Source organism: Agrilus planipennis, unplaced genomic scaffold (assembly GCF_000699045.2).
Source record: "Agrilus planipennis isolate EAB-ADULT unplaced genomic scaffold, Apla_2.0 scaffold28, whole genome shotgun sequence".
In the NCBI taxonomy this organism is placed as follows: Eukaryota; Metazoa; Arthropoda; class Insecta; order Coleoptera; family Buprestidae; genus Agrilus; species Agrilus planipennis.
Genome location: NW_020438897.1, coordinates 160732 through 173837, shown reverse-complemented (window position 1 = coordinate 173837; position 13106 = coordinate 160732). Strand labels below are relative to the sequence as shown.

General features: G+C 33.7%; 2 protein-coding genes across 4 annotated transcripts in view; one reads left to right on the top strand and one right to left on the bottom strand.

The window, feature by feature from the left end:
• LOC108744541 (pollen-specific leucine-rich repeat extensin-like protein 1) overlaps positions 1 to 13106 on the top strand; it is a 107718-nt gene that overhangs the window by 14181 nt on the left and 80431 nt on the right. The gene's annotated exons all lie outside the window — the stretch shown is intronic.
• On the bottom strand, positions 1528 to 5548 carry LOC108744543 (low-density lipoprotein receptor-related protein 12-like). 3 transcript variants are annotated; one of them, XM_018480362.2, is made up of 4 exons: positions 5266 to 5548; positions 4300 to 4855; positions 3001 to 3614; positions 1528 to 2285 (listed from the first exon to the last, which is right to left on the bottom strand). In XM_018480362.2, the coding sequence occupies exons 2-4, from the start codon at positions 4743 to 4745 to the stop codon at positions 2152 to 2154; spliced, it is 1194 nt and encodes a 397-aa protein (XP_018335864.1). In that variant the 5' UTR covers positions 4746 to 4855; positions 5266 to 5548; the 3' UTR covers positions 1528 to 2151. The 3 variants fall into 3 exon arrangements, with proteins under 3 accessions (XP_018335864.1, XP_018335865.1, XP_018335863.1); XM_018480363.2 differs by lacking the exon at positions 5266 to 5548 and adding an exon at positions 5120 to 5208; XM_018480361.2 differs by lacking the exon at positions 5266 to 5548 and having other exon boundaries at positions 4300 to 5041.

Here is a 13106-nt window from a genome sequence, read left to right as displayed (position 1 = left end):
AAGGGTCAGAAAAATGAGCGAAAATGTTATTATTAATCATTTGGGTCACTATAGCCGGATATGATTTCTTGAGAATTAGTCATAATAAACGATATGTCATTTTAAACAGAGTCATTATATCCAAACTTTCCTATAGAGAATTTAATATGAAAACCAAACTTAATACTGCAATTACTTCATATTAAGCGGTTGGTCAATATAGGCGGAGTCATAATAAACGAATTCCACTGTATAAGATTATACAATTTCGTTATTGTTTTTTCGATTTAATAAATCTTACTTATAAGTTCTTTAATACAGTATAAAATGTAATATCAACGTACATGTTTTAACCCGTTTGGGTGTACAATGTAGTAACACATGTGGCGGATTTGTTGAGTGAATGACATGAAAATTCTCTGGAGCGTTTCACATTTTTCGTTGTCACATGCACGACACATGTGCAGTAACCGTTGACACTGCAATCACGAAGACGTTTTATACAACACTTCGGTTGATACACCTACGGATGTCGTTTTTTTATGGTGGTAACAGTAAATATTACCTATGTGGATGACTGTTTTTATTTTCTTCCGTTGTTGAATTTATGAAAGTGATACAACTTTATTATTTTACCACTATCGTTGTACAAATACTTATGGAAACACTCAATAACAATTTGCTTAACTAATGTTAATAAGAGAACATTTCAGTTGTTATCGTCATCAAACCGTAGTAGTTTGAGGACGAGAAACTGAGTAAGGGAAGTGTGTTTGTTTTATTATAATAACGTTAAATCAGAAACGACTAGTGATGAAATGCAGTGGGTGTTATGTTGTTGTAAATTAATTCAGTCCTACGATTCTTCGAATAAACGAACTTACATATTATAATCTCGATGAAACTATCAAATTTTAATGAGTAATTTACGTGTCGATATTGAGACATCAAATTTCTTTTTCAAGTCGGGAAGGATCTTTAACATCTAACATTGACAATGCAACAATTCCTAATAAATTTTTTGATTCTCAAAAGTTTTTTTTTCCATCAGACTCAGAAAATTTATTTGGTCAAAAGGGGATTTTATACAAACACGTCAGAGCTAGTTGTGGTGTAGGTATGCTACTTCACTATATTAGTCCGCAGCGGCTATAGAGCCTTAACGACCCGAAAAAATGTCTGTGACTGTAAAAGGTGGTAACGCAATATATCCTACTTTGCACACAAGGTTAACAGGAAATAGCTCTGGTTCAATTGTGTGGATGCTTGAATGATATACCGGTGGTCAGGTTCTAATGTGTCCGATGTGTAGCTACTTTTTTTCTTAATTTGTTTATTTTTTACTAATTTCTTTTCTGAAAGACATGCAAATTATCATAAAGTAGCAGCAGAAGAAGAAAACACTAACGAAGTTGTTTGATAGTCAACCTACGGCTTCTGATATTGATAGAATTGTAATATAGGAACCATACTTCACGCTTAATTCTATCTAATTATATAATTAAAATTTATTCAAGAAGCACATATACATATGACGATAAGGTTAAAATATATTTTTCTGCAGCGAGACAATCTTCTCAGTCAGAAGGCAGATCTGGGAATCGTCATTTATGGTGCTAGGGTTGTATTCCCGGCGTTTCATCGAGAGTTGGTCACGGCTCTCTATAAACAGCCATATTGATATATTGTAGTAATTGTGTTACAAAAGTAAATATATAATATCCAATATTTTCGATAGTTCTGCAGCACCCGTAACCTTTGACTTGAACGTTGCTTCTCTTTTTCCCTTTCGGAGCGCCCTGTATGCAAAAGCCGGAATCCATGATTCATAGTTCGGAATTCCCAAACAAAACATCTCCGTTTTACGCAGTTTTCTGTGTCATTGGCAACTGTTGAGCTCGTAAACTTTCAGTAATCTAATTAAACACATTTGGAATCGTTTCAGCCAAAAATGTGGAATACACACTTTCACTTCCCTTGTGTGTTCTTTAACAGTTTTCCAAGTATTTTATTATCTGTTAGTGACATTGTTGTGTTCGTTCGTAAGACACGTTCTAGGATGTTCTGAAATTCTTAATTGCTTCAGTTGTCCAACTAATTAAATAAGTACAATTTTTTTTAACAGTCATAACCCCGTCAAGAAGTTAATTTCTTTATTGGTACCATTTATTATTAACACAGTGACTGATTAGAATCGACAAATGAATCAAAATAATACTTAAACAGGAAACTGTCGTTGATGTGAGTGCTTGAGATAGAATTGTTACTTATTGTCATGCTTATTGAAAAATTGTCATTGGTGTGTTCTGCAAGAGAATTATAACGATTATATTGGCATTGTAGTCTTTGTACGTGTTGAAATGTCACAACTGTCAACACTTCTGCAATAGAAGTAGGAATAATCGAAGGATTTGATACAGAGTGTTCCAAGAAATAGCCGCAGCAATAAAAGATCCCCAAGGACTATCCAAAAATTCTCTTATATATGTATGTTAAACCATTTTGAATGGTTTTAAAGTTTTTGTACTTGACCACCTTTTATGGTGTCGTCAGAATCATTATTGTAAATTTTCTCTGAATAATTAAACGACTAACGTACCTAATAATTCAGATTTATAAATCTTATAACTTACCGTAAGAATCAAATCAATAGAACAGACGAGATGTTTTGAATCCCATCATATTTCTTGAAACACTCGTCTTATACAAAACTGAAGTTACCTACTTTTATTGTGACTTTTAAGTCATCATGTTAAAGGATTAATTGTTCTTCTACGTTTTAAAAACACTAGATAGCATCGCCAAGAACTCCTCTTAGGAGAATATCAAGACAATCCCTGAAGATGCTAAATAATCATACGCGTTAGCGAAAGATTGAAAAATATTAATCCTTTAGGCAGCGGTTAAAAGAAACTGATTAAACTCCATAATTTCAAATAATGATCGAGAGTGCACTAACAATTATTTTTGCCGTATTTTTCGTACTATACTCCCTCCTAGAAAATAACAAATAGACTTTACCTTCTCCACTCTCATGGGGTTTTGCAATTGTTATTCCATCAGACATAAAATTCTTTCGCCTGTTGGCTTCTTGTTGTTCTGTCCTTTTTTGATTCCGTTTCTTTCTACGTCTCTCACTTCTCCTACGAACATCCGCGAATTCTTCATATATTGGCCCACCAAAAAGGAAGTCAGATTCCGAGTATTGCACCTCAGTTTCTGTCTGTTCATTTTCCCGTGGACCTCTGAATGGTGATAAAGGGAACTGAGGAAGGTCGGCTAAAACGTCGTTGACATTAATTCTTGTTTTTCTCCATTTCATTACTAATCCGCAACAAACGACAAGTAGAATGCAACATGTGAAAATGATGGACAGTACTATGATGTGATTATTTTGTTGATTGTAAATATCAGTTTCATCACTACCGTCCCCACAATCGTCGAATCCGTTGTTTACAACAGATTTTCTAATGCATCTTTTGTTGGTACAGAGAAAATGGTAATAAGAATCTCCACAAAAACGTTGAGTGCAGTTTTCTTCGTCCTTTTTGTCAGAGCAGTCGACGATATCGTTACATATCTTATCCTTTTTTATGCACTGGAACCCATTCGTACAGGATAGGCCATCTGAGCATCTTAGAAATGAAATAAATGTGTCTATTATCAGGGAAATTTAGTTTACTCTTTAGAAAATATTACAAATGGCGCAGTAAACGCCATCTGTAGCACGATGCTACATTTTAGGATTACTTATGCTCCAACAAGATCCACTTGTGTGGATATCTACTTGCTGAAAACGAATCCCGAAACTGCCAGACGCGGATCGCGATTTCGATCATGAGATCCAAAAAGATCGAAATCGCGATACTCGTCTGGCAGTTTCGACAGAATACACACCACTTCGAATTATTTTATTAGTTTACGCTGTTAAATTATAATAACACGTTAAAGTATGGTCCAAATTAAACGTTTTTTGAATGTTTCGAATATTTTGCTAAACTTTTCGGGAAAACTATAATGCTCTGATTTTAGTTCTTACAATTTTTGATATTTTATTTTGGTAAGGTATCATGAGATTATTTTGTAAGCACGTTCAGGGGAAAGAAGTCAGTTTTCTTTTTACTGTCAAGGAGAGACAAATGATTGAACAAAATTATATAATTTTTTATACAAAACATAAAGAATTATCCTCTTAGGGTGGAGTTGCAGTAAATATTTCATTATGGAGGCGCAAGCCTAAAATGACTAAAAATGTCAAATGGAGTTAACGCAGTTGACATAATCGGATTTACTTTATTTTTTTTGTAATGTCTCACATACTTTGGCGAGCATCCTATCTCATCTTCACCGAATGGACATGATAGTTCTCCATCACATCTTTGTTTACTTGGATTAAAGCATCGTCTTTTAAAATTAATATTGCACATTGCCATATTTTCTGGACAGTGACCACAATTTATTTCATCCGAATGGTCGTTACATTCAAATTTCGAGTTGCAAGCATCCTGAACGTTATAACAGCCCATTCCGTCCAAGCATTCTAATTCTGTTTCTGCACAAGTTGTTTTGACGTCATCTCTTACGGAATAGAATAACGTGAAGCGTATCCTCGACGATGCCTTAGCGTCCTTACCAGAAACGAGGCGAATTGTTATGTCCTTTCCTCTCGGACGGAACGGTGGAATTGACGTTTTGTTGCAAAATAAGAGTTTTGTTGCGTTTGCTATCTCAATCGTGACGAAGTCCTGACAGCAGGAAGTGTTCATGCAGCTGGCATCACTCGAAATGTCTGATTTAAAATCAATTAATTTGATTATTGTAACTGTGGCAGGTGAAGGTGAGAGACGCCACGTGATATTTCCAGTTCCTTTAGTATCTGCAAAAGGGTAATAGGGAGTCAAAATTTTTCCGAAACGGTTTTTTAAACGAATTTCGACTTCACTCATCGCGAAATGAAAACCGTTAATAACTAATATAATCAATACTATAAGCAAAAATGAATGTATTTCTGTCATTTCAATATTAACTGCAATGTCTGCTATATATTTTTTGACGTTTAATAATCAACCCATTGCGTTTAGAATAGGCTTTCTTATTTTGCCTCATCTGTTTATGATGCGGTATATATAGGGTGTCCTACCTGTATATCATCTACCACTTATGCATATATGTATACAAATAAATTAGTAAAATATTTCTTGTTTCTACCTTAAAAAACTTAAAACGTTAGTGATGAAATTTTCGTGACCATGATGATAAATAATTTTATTTCTGAACTGGACGTACCTTTATGTATATGTATAGGTCCTTCGCAGGATGTATAGATGTTTCTTGCATATACGTTTAAGTCTATGTTTGAATCCTTGGTTATTTACTAATAACAGCTGTCGCTTCAAGCTGTACCTCGTTCCTCCAAACACCTGCTGCTACCTGTTCGTTCAATCACGATTGTAAACAAAGCAAAAGGATGACTTCAGAATATCTCATATACAGAGTGTCTAAAAAGAAATACCATTGAATCGATACGTAATATGGTAACCCGAATATAAAATGTATTAACACCACCACTACCTAGCTTGAGTTCTGACAGACTTAGGGTGCGTTATTTTAACTCAATAATTATGAATTATTGAAGTGAAACTTTTTTATCGACGGTAGAAGGGAAATTTACTAGCGTAAAAATGTAACGTCACGCGTCACGTCACGTGCCACGTGTAACCCCTGGGAGGTATGTCCAATAGGAGTTATTTTAACAGACTTCAGAAGCTAACTTGTTAGTAGCAAGTGATAATCCGAAAATTGCCATTAGATCGTGCATATGCTGTATATGTATCGCATATGCGTTTGTGTTTGTGATTTGTAATTCCTTTCTGTAGTTTCGTATGGTGCAAGCGTAAAAGTTTTTAACAAAACTAAACCAATATTCTGCATTCGTCCGCTCGAAATAAAGTTGTATTTTTCTGGTGTTTAGTAATTGGTTAATTCAATAATTTAAGTTTTTTTTTTAAATACTACTTTAATATACAATCTAAAGAAGTTTCACTTCTTATGCGTGCACTCTAATACGCGCTCGCCCCTTTTTTGTTAATTGTGCATTAGATTGAATGTAATAAATTGCATTTATTTGACTTATATTACTTTATTATTTGTATCAAAAGATGGCTGAACGTACTTCCTGTTTTTCCTTATACCAGGTTGCATTTTTGAGAAGATGATGTCGCTCTTTACCGTTTGCATGTAATATGTCCGGTTCGTAACACGCCATTAGTGTATATCCTTCTCTACTACGGATTAAGTAATGTCTTGTTTGGCAGCTCTGTTACAGAAAATGACGCTCTGTGTATATGTATACAGAGACAGCTGTACATAAAGAAGACGGCGCCTATAAAAAAAAAGGAAGACCAAGAAACGTTTGTCTCTGCCCGGCGCAAATAAATCGCTTATAGGTACATTTTCTCATCGCGAAAATATTTTTTCTTCTTATTCATCGAACGAAAAATGTAGTTGTACTTTTGTGGATCTGTAATTGAAGTTCATTAGGCGTTTAGTCGTTATATCTGACCTTTTTGATTTTTAATCGCTTTTTATAAACTTATACTTGATTATTTGTGTTATTAACATAAAAAGTTCGGCTTCATCTACTAACACACTGACTCGTGGTTAAATATTTTTACGCTTTAATTCCCAAAATAATTTATTTATTCTTTCGTTTTTTTATTATACTGTATACATTATACACTTTGCCATTGGCGAATTAACCACTAAAATTAAAAACTATAATCGATTTGAAAAATATTCCAGAACCTAATAAGTTAGTCTACTAATTATATTGTACACGTTCGTGACCGATATCTCTGAAATTTCGTTCTCATTTTTCTCCAGCGTANTATACATTATACACTTTGCCATTGGCGAATTAACCACTAAAATTAAAAACTATAATCGATTTGAGAATATTCCAGAACCTAATAAGTTAGTCTACTAATTATATTGTACACGTTCGTGACCGATATCTCTGAAATTTCGTTCTCATTTTTCTCCAGCGTAAGTGTTGTGGTATAGCAGATCTTAGTGATTGTACCTACTAAACTTGTAATTTTAAAATAGGGTTTTAGAGTCGGTGATACTTCAACAATCTAAAAGTCATTAAAGAAATCACGACTTAGGCCTTTATATATATTTGATGTAATTTTACATTGAAATCTTTTTGGATCATCGGTAAAAGTATGTTACAAAAAAAAGTTGTTTTTACTAGATTTTTTATAAACTGCATGTATTTATGCCATTAACAAAAATTGGAAGAGCTTACTAGTAGATAATCTCATGTAGTAAAAGTATATAATCATTTTTCATTCACTGTTACGTACATTGAGATTATAAGTGAGATTTAGCTCGCACAAGGGGAAGAAAAGAATAAACAGCTTTTATTGAATTCCTTGAAATAAAATTGTCTGTCTGTACGAACACGATTTATGTTGAAAGTGATATGGATTCTGGGCAATATATGTATAAGCAAACCAACTTATAAGATCAAGCAACAAGTAACAAAATAAAAAAGCGATTTTGAATGTTTGTTCAACAATACGGTTATAATATTTAAAAATATCAATAGCCAATGTAGTTCCTTAAATGTTTAATATTATTTAATGGTATTTTAAACTAATTGTATGCTGAACAATAGTTATGTTCCGCACTGATTCACCAAGGACACAATTTACTTTGAAGTTCGTTTTTTCCTTTGCTTTCGTGCTACTTTTAAAGCACTTTTAAAGCGAACGGAGATGTTCATAATTCCGTACCAAGAAAGTAACATCGTAAAACTTCCAACAAGTTCTTTTTCGCCAATTTAATACTCCTTTGAAGTATCATTCCTGTTTAATCGTTAGAGACTCTCAGAAATGCTTTTTAAATGCTTTTTAGTGTATTTTCAGGCAACTGTATTGTGTACCTACTTTACAATCATTTAAACACAACACTAGTAGAAATACATCCATGTTTGTATGTAATACTCGATGAAAAGTGGGTCAAAATTGCAAACTTGTGTACTTATTGAGAGACAATTTGGAAATAAAAATAAGAAAATTTGTTAAAATATTCAATATGTATCATTATCATAAGGCCGTCAGTCCTAAGACTGGTTGGACACGCACCTCCACTCTTTCCTATCCTGAGCTAATCTTCGTATTTCCATAAAACTAAAACACTCACATCTTTAACTATTTGCGAATAGTAATCTAATCTAGGTCTACCTCTAGTCCTCTTAACTCTTGTTTCGACTCCTAATGTCTCTAACCAGACTTTCATGCCTTCTAAAGAGTCCTCTGTTTTCCTACTCTTTCTATTGCCTCTTCATTTCTAACCTTCCACTCTATATTCATTATTTGTCTGTAACACCGCTTCCAACCTGTTCTTTTCCGCCTCAGTCACGTCCACGTTTCGCACCTGTACAGCGCCGCGCTCCAAACATGCACCTTTAACAATCTTTTTCGAAATTCTGAATTAACCATTCGAGAGTATAGAAGTGACTTCTTTTTATTGTAGGCGACTCGACCCTGCCCTATCTTCTGCTTTATATCCCTACTACTCCTTTCGTCCTGATTTATGACTTCCTAGATACCTAAAATCAGTCACTTCTTCTAATCTTTCGGCTCCTATCTTTATATTCGTTCTTTGCCTACTTTTTCTTTCCCTACATACCTACCAGTATCTTTGTTTTACTTTTATTTATTTTCATACAGTACTGCTTAGTCAATACCGCTTCCATTTTATTTAGAGCTATCTCTGACTTCTCCTTGCTAGATGCTTATACTGTTATGTCATTTGCAAATATAACCATACTAATCTTTTGTCCATAATCCGTCATAATACGAAATCACTATGCATTACTGGCGGCTTAGATAAATTAACTTTTCAAGCACACTTATTATTAGCAAAGATAATGACAACAGCGAATTGCATTACTGAATTTTGCGGCTTGCTTTTCTCTTCATAAATAGTTACAATGATAAAATCTATCGTTTCCTCATTCACAAGTATACGCCGAACGTTTTTCGGTAGATATGAGAGAAGTTGATTGATTCACTTCTTCAGAACGAAAAGCAACCAAAGCAAACAGAAAAAAGAAACAATTTATGAACTGATATTGGTCTATAGAAAGATGATATATTTCCAATACGCCTTGTGTCAGATTGTATCAATAAAAATTCTTTATAACTTCTTCCTCATCTTTTGGGATAAATTCTGATTTTGTTCTAAAGATATTGAGAAAACTGCAGAAGCGGACAGATTCGTTATTATTGAACATTCTCTTTATAAATTACCTTTGATTAAATACAAGTAACAATAATACTTTAAAAATTTAATAAGTATTATCTGCAAAATATCTGACTGACTGAAATTTTTGTATCCATAAAGTATGTACTCGGTCGAGTTCAATCGCCTTTCAAAAATTGCAAGGTGTGCACGACACAGAGTAGTGTGTTTTTTGTCGTCCTAGAAAAGAGGTTACACTTTGTACAAAGATTCAGTTTGTAACTCCGTTATTAAACTGGTTTCTGCAGATTAAATTCGAGAGCATTATAATATTACAATAAACGACAACCAAGTTGTTTCGTCAGTTGAAAATTGTGCAATGCTCATCTACTTGTAACGTTTTCAACTTTTGAATGGCTTTATGTACCTACAGACTGACATTGAGTGGTGAGAAAATTTGTGCAAAATACATATATAATGGATGTAGAATAACGACAGAAATATTTTTATTATTAAGCAAGTAAAAATTAGCTTCTATATTTCAACGTTGTTACTCGCATCTTCGCTAATATGAATTCCATTCATAATTTGTGACAAAATCTTATTTCAAATGAACTGCAACCCTGATGTTGGTCCTAAAATATCATCACATCATCACGTTTGCCAATCAGCGCTACATAACAACGAAAAATGCAACTACAGATTAATTTAAACTACATGTATAAAATATATATTTTTTAAGTATAATATTCGTAGATACGATGATTACNTTCATGAGTAGTACAAATAAACTGAGAAAAAAAAAAAAACTTTTGGGTGTTTCATTCCCACCAGCCAGTAATGCTGGTGGGCGGGCAGTCCCTTCGGACTACGCCAGAAGGTAGGGCGGAAGGCCCTGTTCAGCCTGCTTTCAGGAATCTTGGGAATGGGTGGGTGGGTTCGGGTGAGAAAGATGAGACGGACGAAATGAAGACAGAAGAGAATGAAAGATTATCTGTGGAATATTATAACTCCAGCATTTGCCTAAGTGATCCAAGGAAACCACAGAAAAACTTGGACCAAGGCAGACGGGCCCGGAACCGAACCGTTGTCCTCCCGAATCCTAAGCAATGGTCTAAACCTCTTGGCCATGCCGCTCGGTCTATGATTACGATGTGTCAAAATACAAACGAATAAATCCATTACTTTATTAACGAAGTTTCTAGAAAATACTTCACAAAACGTTTCAGAATTGCTAAATTGACATTTTGTGATCTATTCGTTTTTATCCTTCCATTTATAGGGTACAGCTAGGTAGTTCACAGCCGTGATGTTTATACCCCAAAATGACCTTTAGCAGTTTCAATTGGCTTACAAAGTTAGGAACTTAGTGGAAATACGTAATCTGTTACCTTGAAATGGCTCTCTCTTAAATGGAAGTCGAAGAAAAGCACGGAAGGTGATAGATTAAGCTATTTGTCGTAAAGCAGCAGCTGATTAAGAATCGATTGCTTGCTGTCAGCACAGCGAATGTTCGCACATCGGAAAAGTTAAGAAAATTAGTCGGGATTATTTGCTGACTCACCGTTCGTGTATTTTTGGTAATTCAATTTTGCCCGCTCTATCCAAATAAATCCTCTTAACTGCCGCACGCACATTATTTGACAATCCGAATAACGTGAGGCCTTTCCTACATGCGGTGTTTTATTTATTTTTTATAGATGTCTAATTTTAGGTCAAGGTAATTACCATACTACTATAATATTTTTTTAATCTCAGGCAAAGTGTTTCTGGTCAGAAATTTGTCTGAATTACGATCCACATCTGGAACTTACGGCAAATTTCTGATTAAGAACATATTCAATATGTTTACATTTTTGTAGATTACATGGTATAAATAAGTACGTAAATAATACTTATAAATATAAATAGAAGTTTTAAAATCTTAGACTTGGGCTGCAGAAATCTACGTCATATTGAACTCACTGGTCGTATAGAATAGATGATATAAAACTACCCTCGAGAATAGTAGGTTACAGTGTTTTAAGTAGTGACTAGTGTTGACCTCGGTGGCTATAAAGCAAGTCTGCAAAAATTAAAAAACCATGCAGCTGAAAACTTTACAATTTTACATTGTAAACTCAATAATCCTTTTATTCTTACAGCAAGATTGATTAAAAGTTAAAAAATAATAGGTGAACAATTTATTCCTATCTGTATAAATCTCAATAAGTATATCAAAACGTTAGGTTTCTGAGCACAAGGAGCAATTACCTTTTATTCGTATTTTATATTGAATCATTTATAGTATTTCTTTTCTAATTGCTAGTTTTTATATTAATGGTGTTTTCGATTCAGGTCTGGCAACATAAAGCATTAACAGTAAAATCCATTTAATTTACAAATTGTATCAGTCGTAGTAACAGTAATAGTGATAATTCCAATGAGATGATATCAAACGTGTTCTACACTATATCATATATATTTTTTTTTCGTTTTCTCCGCCATTATGAATCCATTAGTTCGTTTAAGTATACTTACATAGTAAATTTCTTCATACATTACCGTGAGTTTAATTATATACTATCAAAGGCGACATTGGTACACAATACAGAAGCAGATATTACGTTTTGAACGTTATGTATTCCCTTCCATTGAAAATTGTATTTCGTATAGAAACCATGGAAATGTAGAAACAATGTAAGTCGCCGAGAACGAAACAAATGCTTTCCCCTTCTCCCTGTTATTTTTTGAAGATAAATCATTTAAGCGTACAATTAATTTACATTTTTAAGTCCTACTTATCTTCCCTCAAATAGTACCTAAGCCTTAAAGCCTGATTAAAAACAGGTGCAATTGAAGTTAGAGCCTTGACGACAATGAAATTAAGAGGGGAATATGTTATAACTTTGGTTTAGCTATGACAACGATTAAAATTAAACTATATTTGCCCTATTCAATGTCAGGAAGAGGAATTTTTAAAATACGTACCCAAGTAATATATAATAAGTGTCACTACTGTATAATTTTCATCCATGCAATGATTAAATTTCTATAATATTAATCGCAACAGATTTGCAATGTAGCTAGGGTGTAGTCTATAGCAGCGGTTCTCAATAATTTTTTTGCCACAAAATCCTTATTGGCCCTCTGGGAACCCCGTCTAGACAAAAAAACAAATTAACAATAGTTTTATGTATAAGACCCTTGCACCTTTTAGTGTACATGTTGTAATCTTCAACATAAATTTTAAATTCAAAATCTTTATTGCTCGTATTTAACGTAAAGAATGAAATTTTTGCACATTTTTATTTATATGTATAAGTTAGCTTTAATGTTCAACCATTGAAACCTCTGAATTTGTTATTAGTGCAGGTGTAAGCAGAAAAGCTCGCCTTACATCAGTAACTCGATACAAACGGTTAGAAACCTATGAAATCCTTCTCAACGACTGCAAGGTATTCATCTTTATGTTCGATCCAAATTCAAATTTGAATCAGGTGATTCGAACTTTTGTTTTAGAGAGGATGAATTCCTAATGTCGTTCAAATCATCACACTGTGACACTGTTCACATTGATGGTTTGGTGTGATTTGAAAATGGATTCCTTTACTCCGTGGATGTTGTGTAACTCCTTTGAAAAATATTCTTTCAAGGATTTTTTTAAGGCTTAAATAAATGTTCATTTATGGTTATTCACACCTGAGGTTTCGGAAAATCTGTTTAGATGAGGAAAACATTCGTAACTTTTTCATTCAATACCTTCAATCAAGCAGCCAAATTTCTGTTTTTGTTGTTGGTGAAGATTTTGCCTCTCACTGTAATCGTGGCTGTGGTTCTTTCCTGTAAGGACCTGCTGATTATATTGAGTTTGTCGTATACGTATATCTGTCACA

Bases quoted from the DNA above. Each gene is read 5' to 3' on its own strand.
- LOC108744543 (XM_018480361.2), bottom strand. From the start codon at position 4,994: ATGACAGAAATACATTCATTTTTGCTTATAGTATTGATTATATTAGTT. The intron at 3,615-4,299 runs GTATGTGAGACA...TTCATTTCTAAG, and splicing joins GAGATAGGATGCTCGCCAAA to ATGCTCAGATGGCCTATCCT. The intron at 2,286-3,000 runs GTAAAGTCTATT...ATTCTCTTGCAG, and splicing joins ACCCCATGAGAGTGGAGAAG to AACACACCAATGACAATTTT.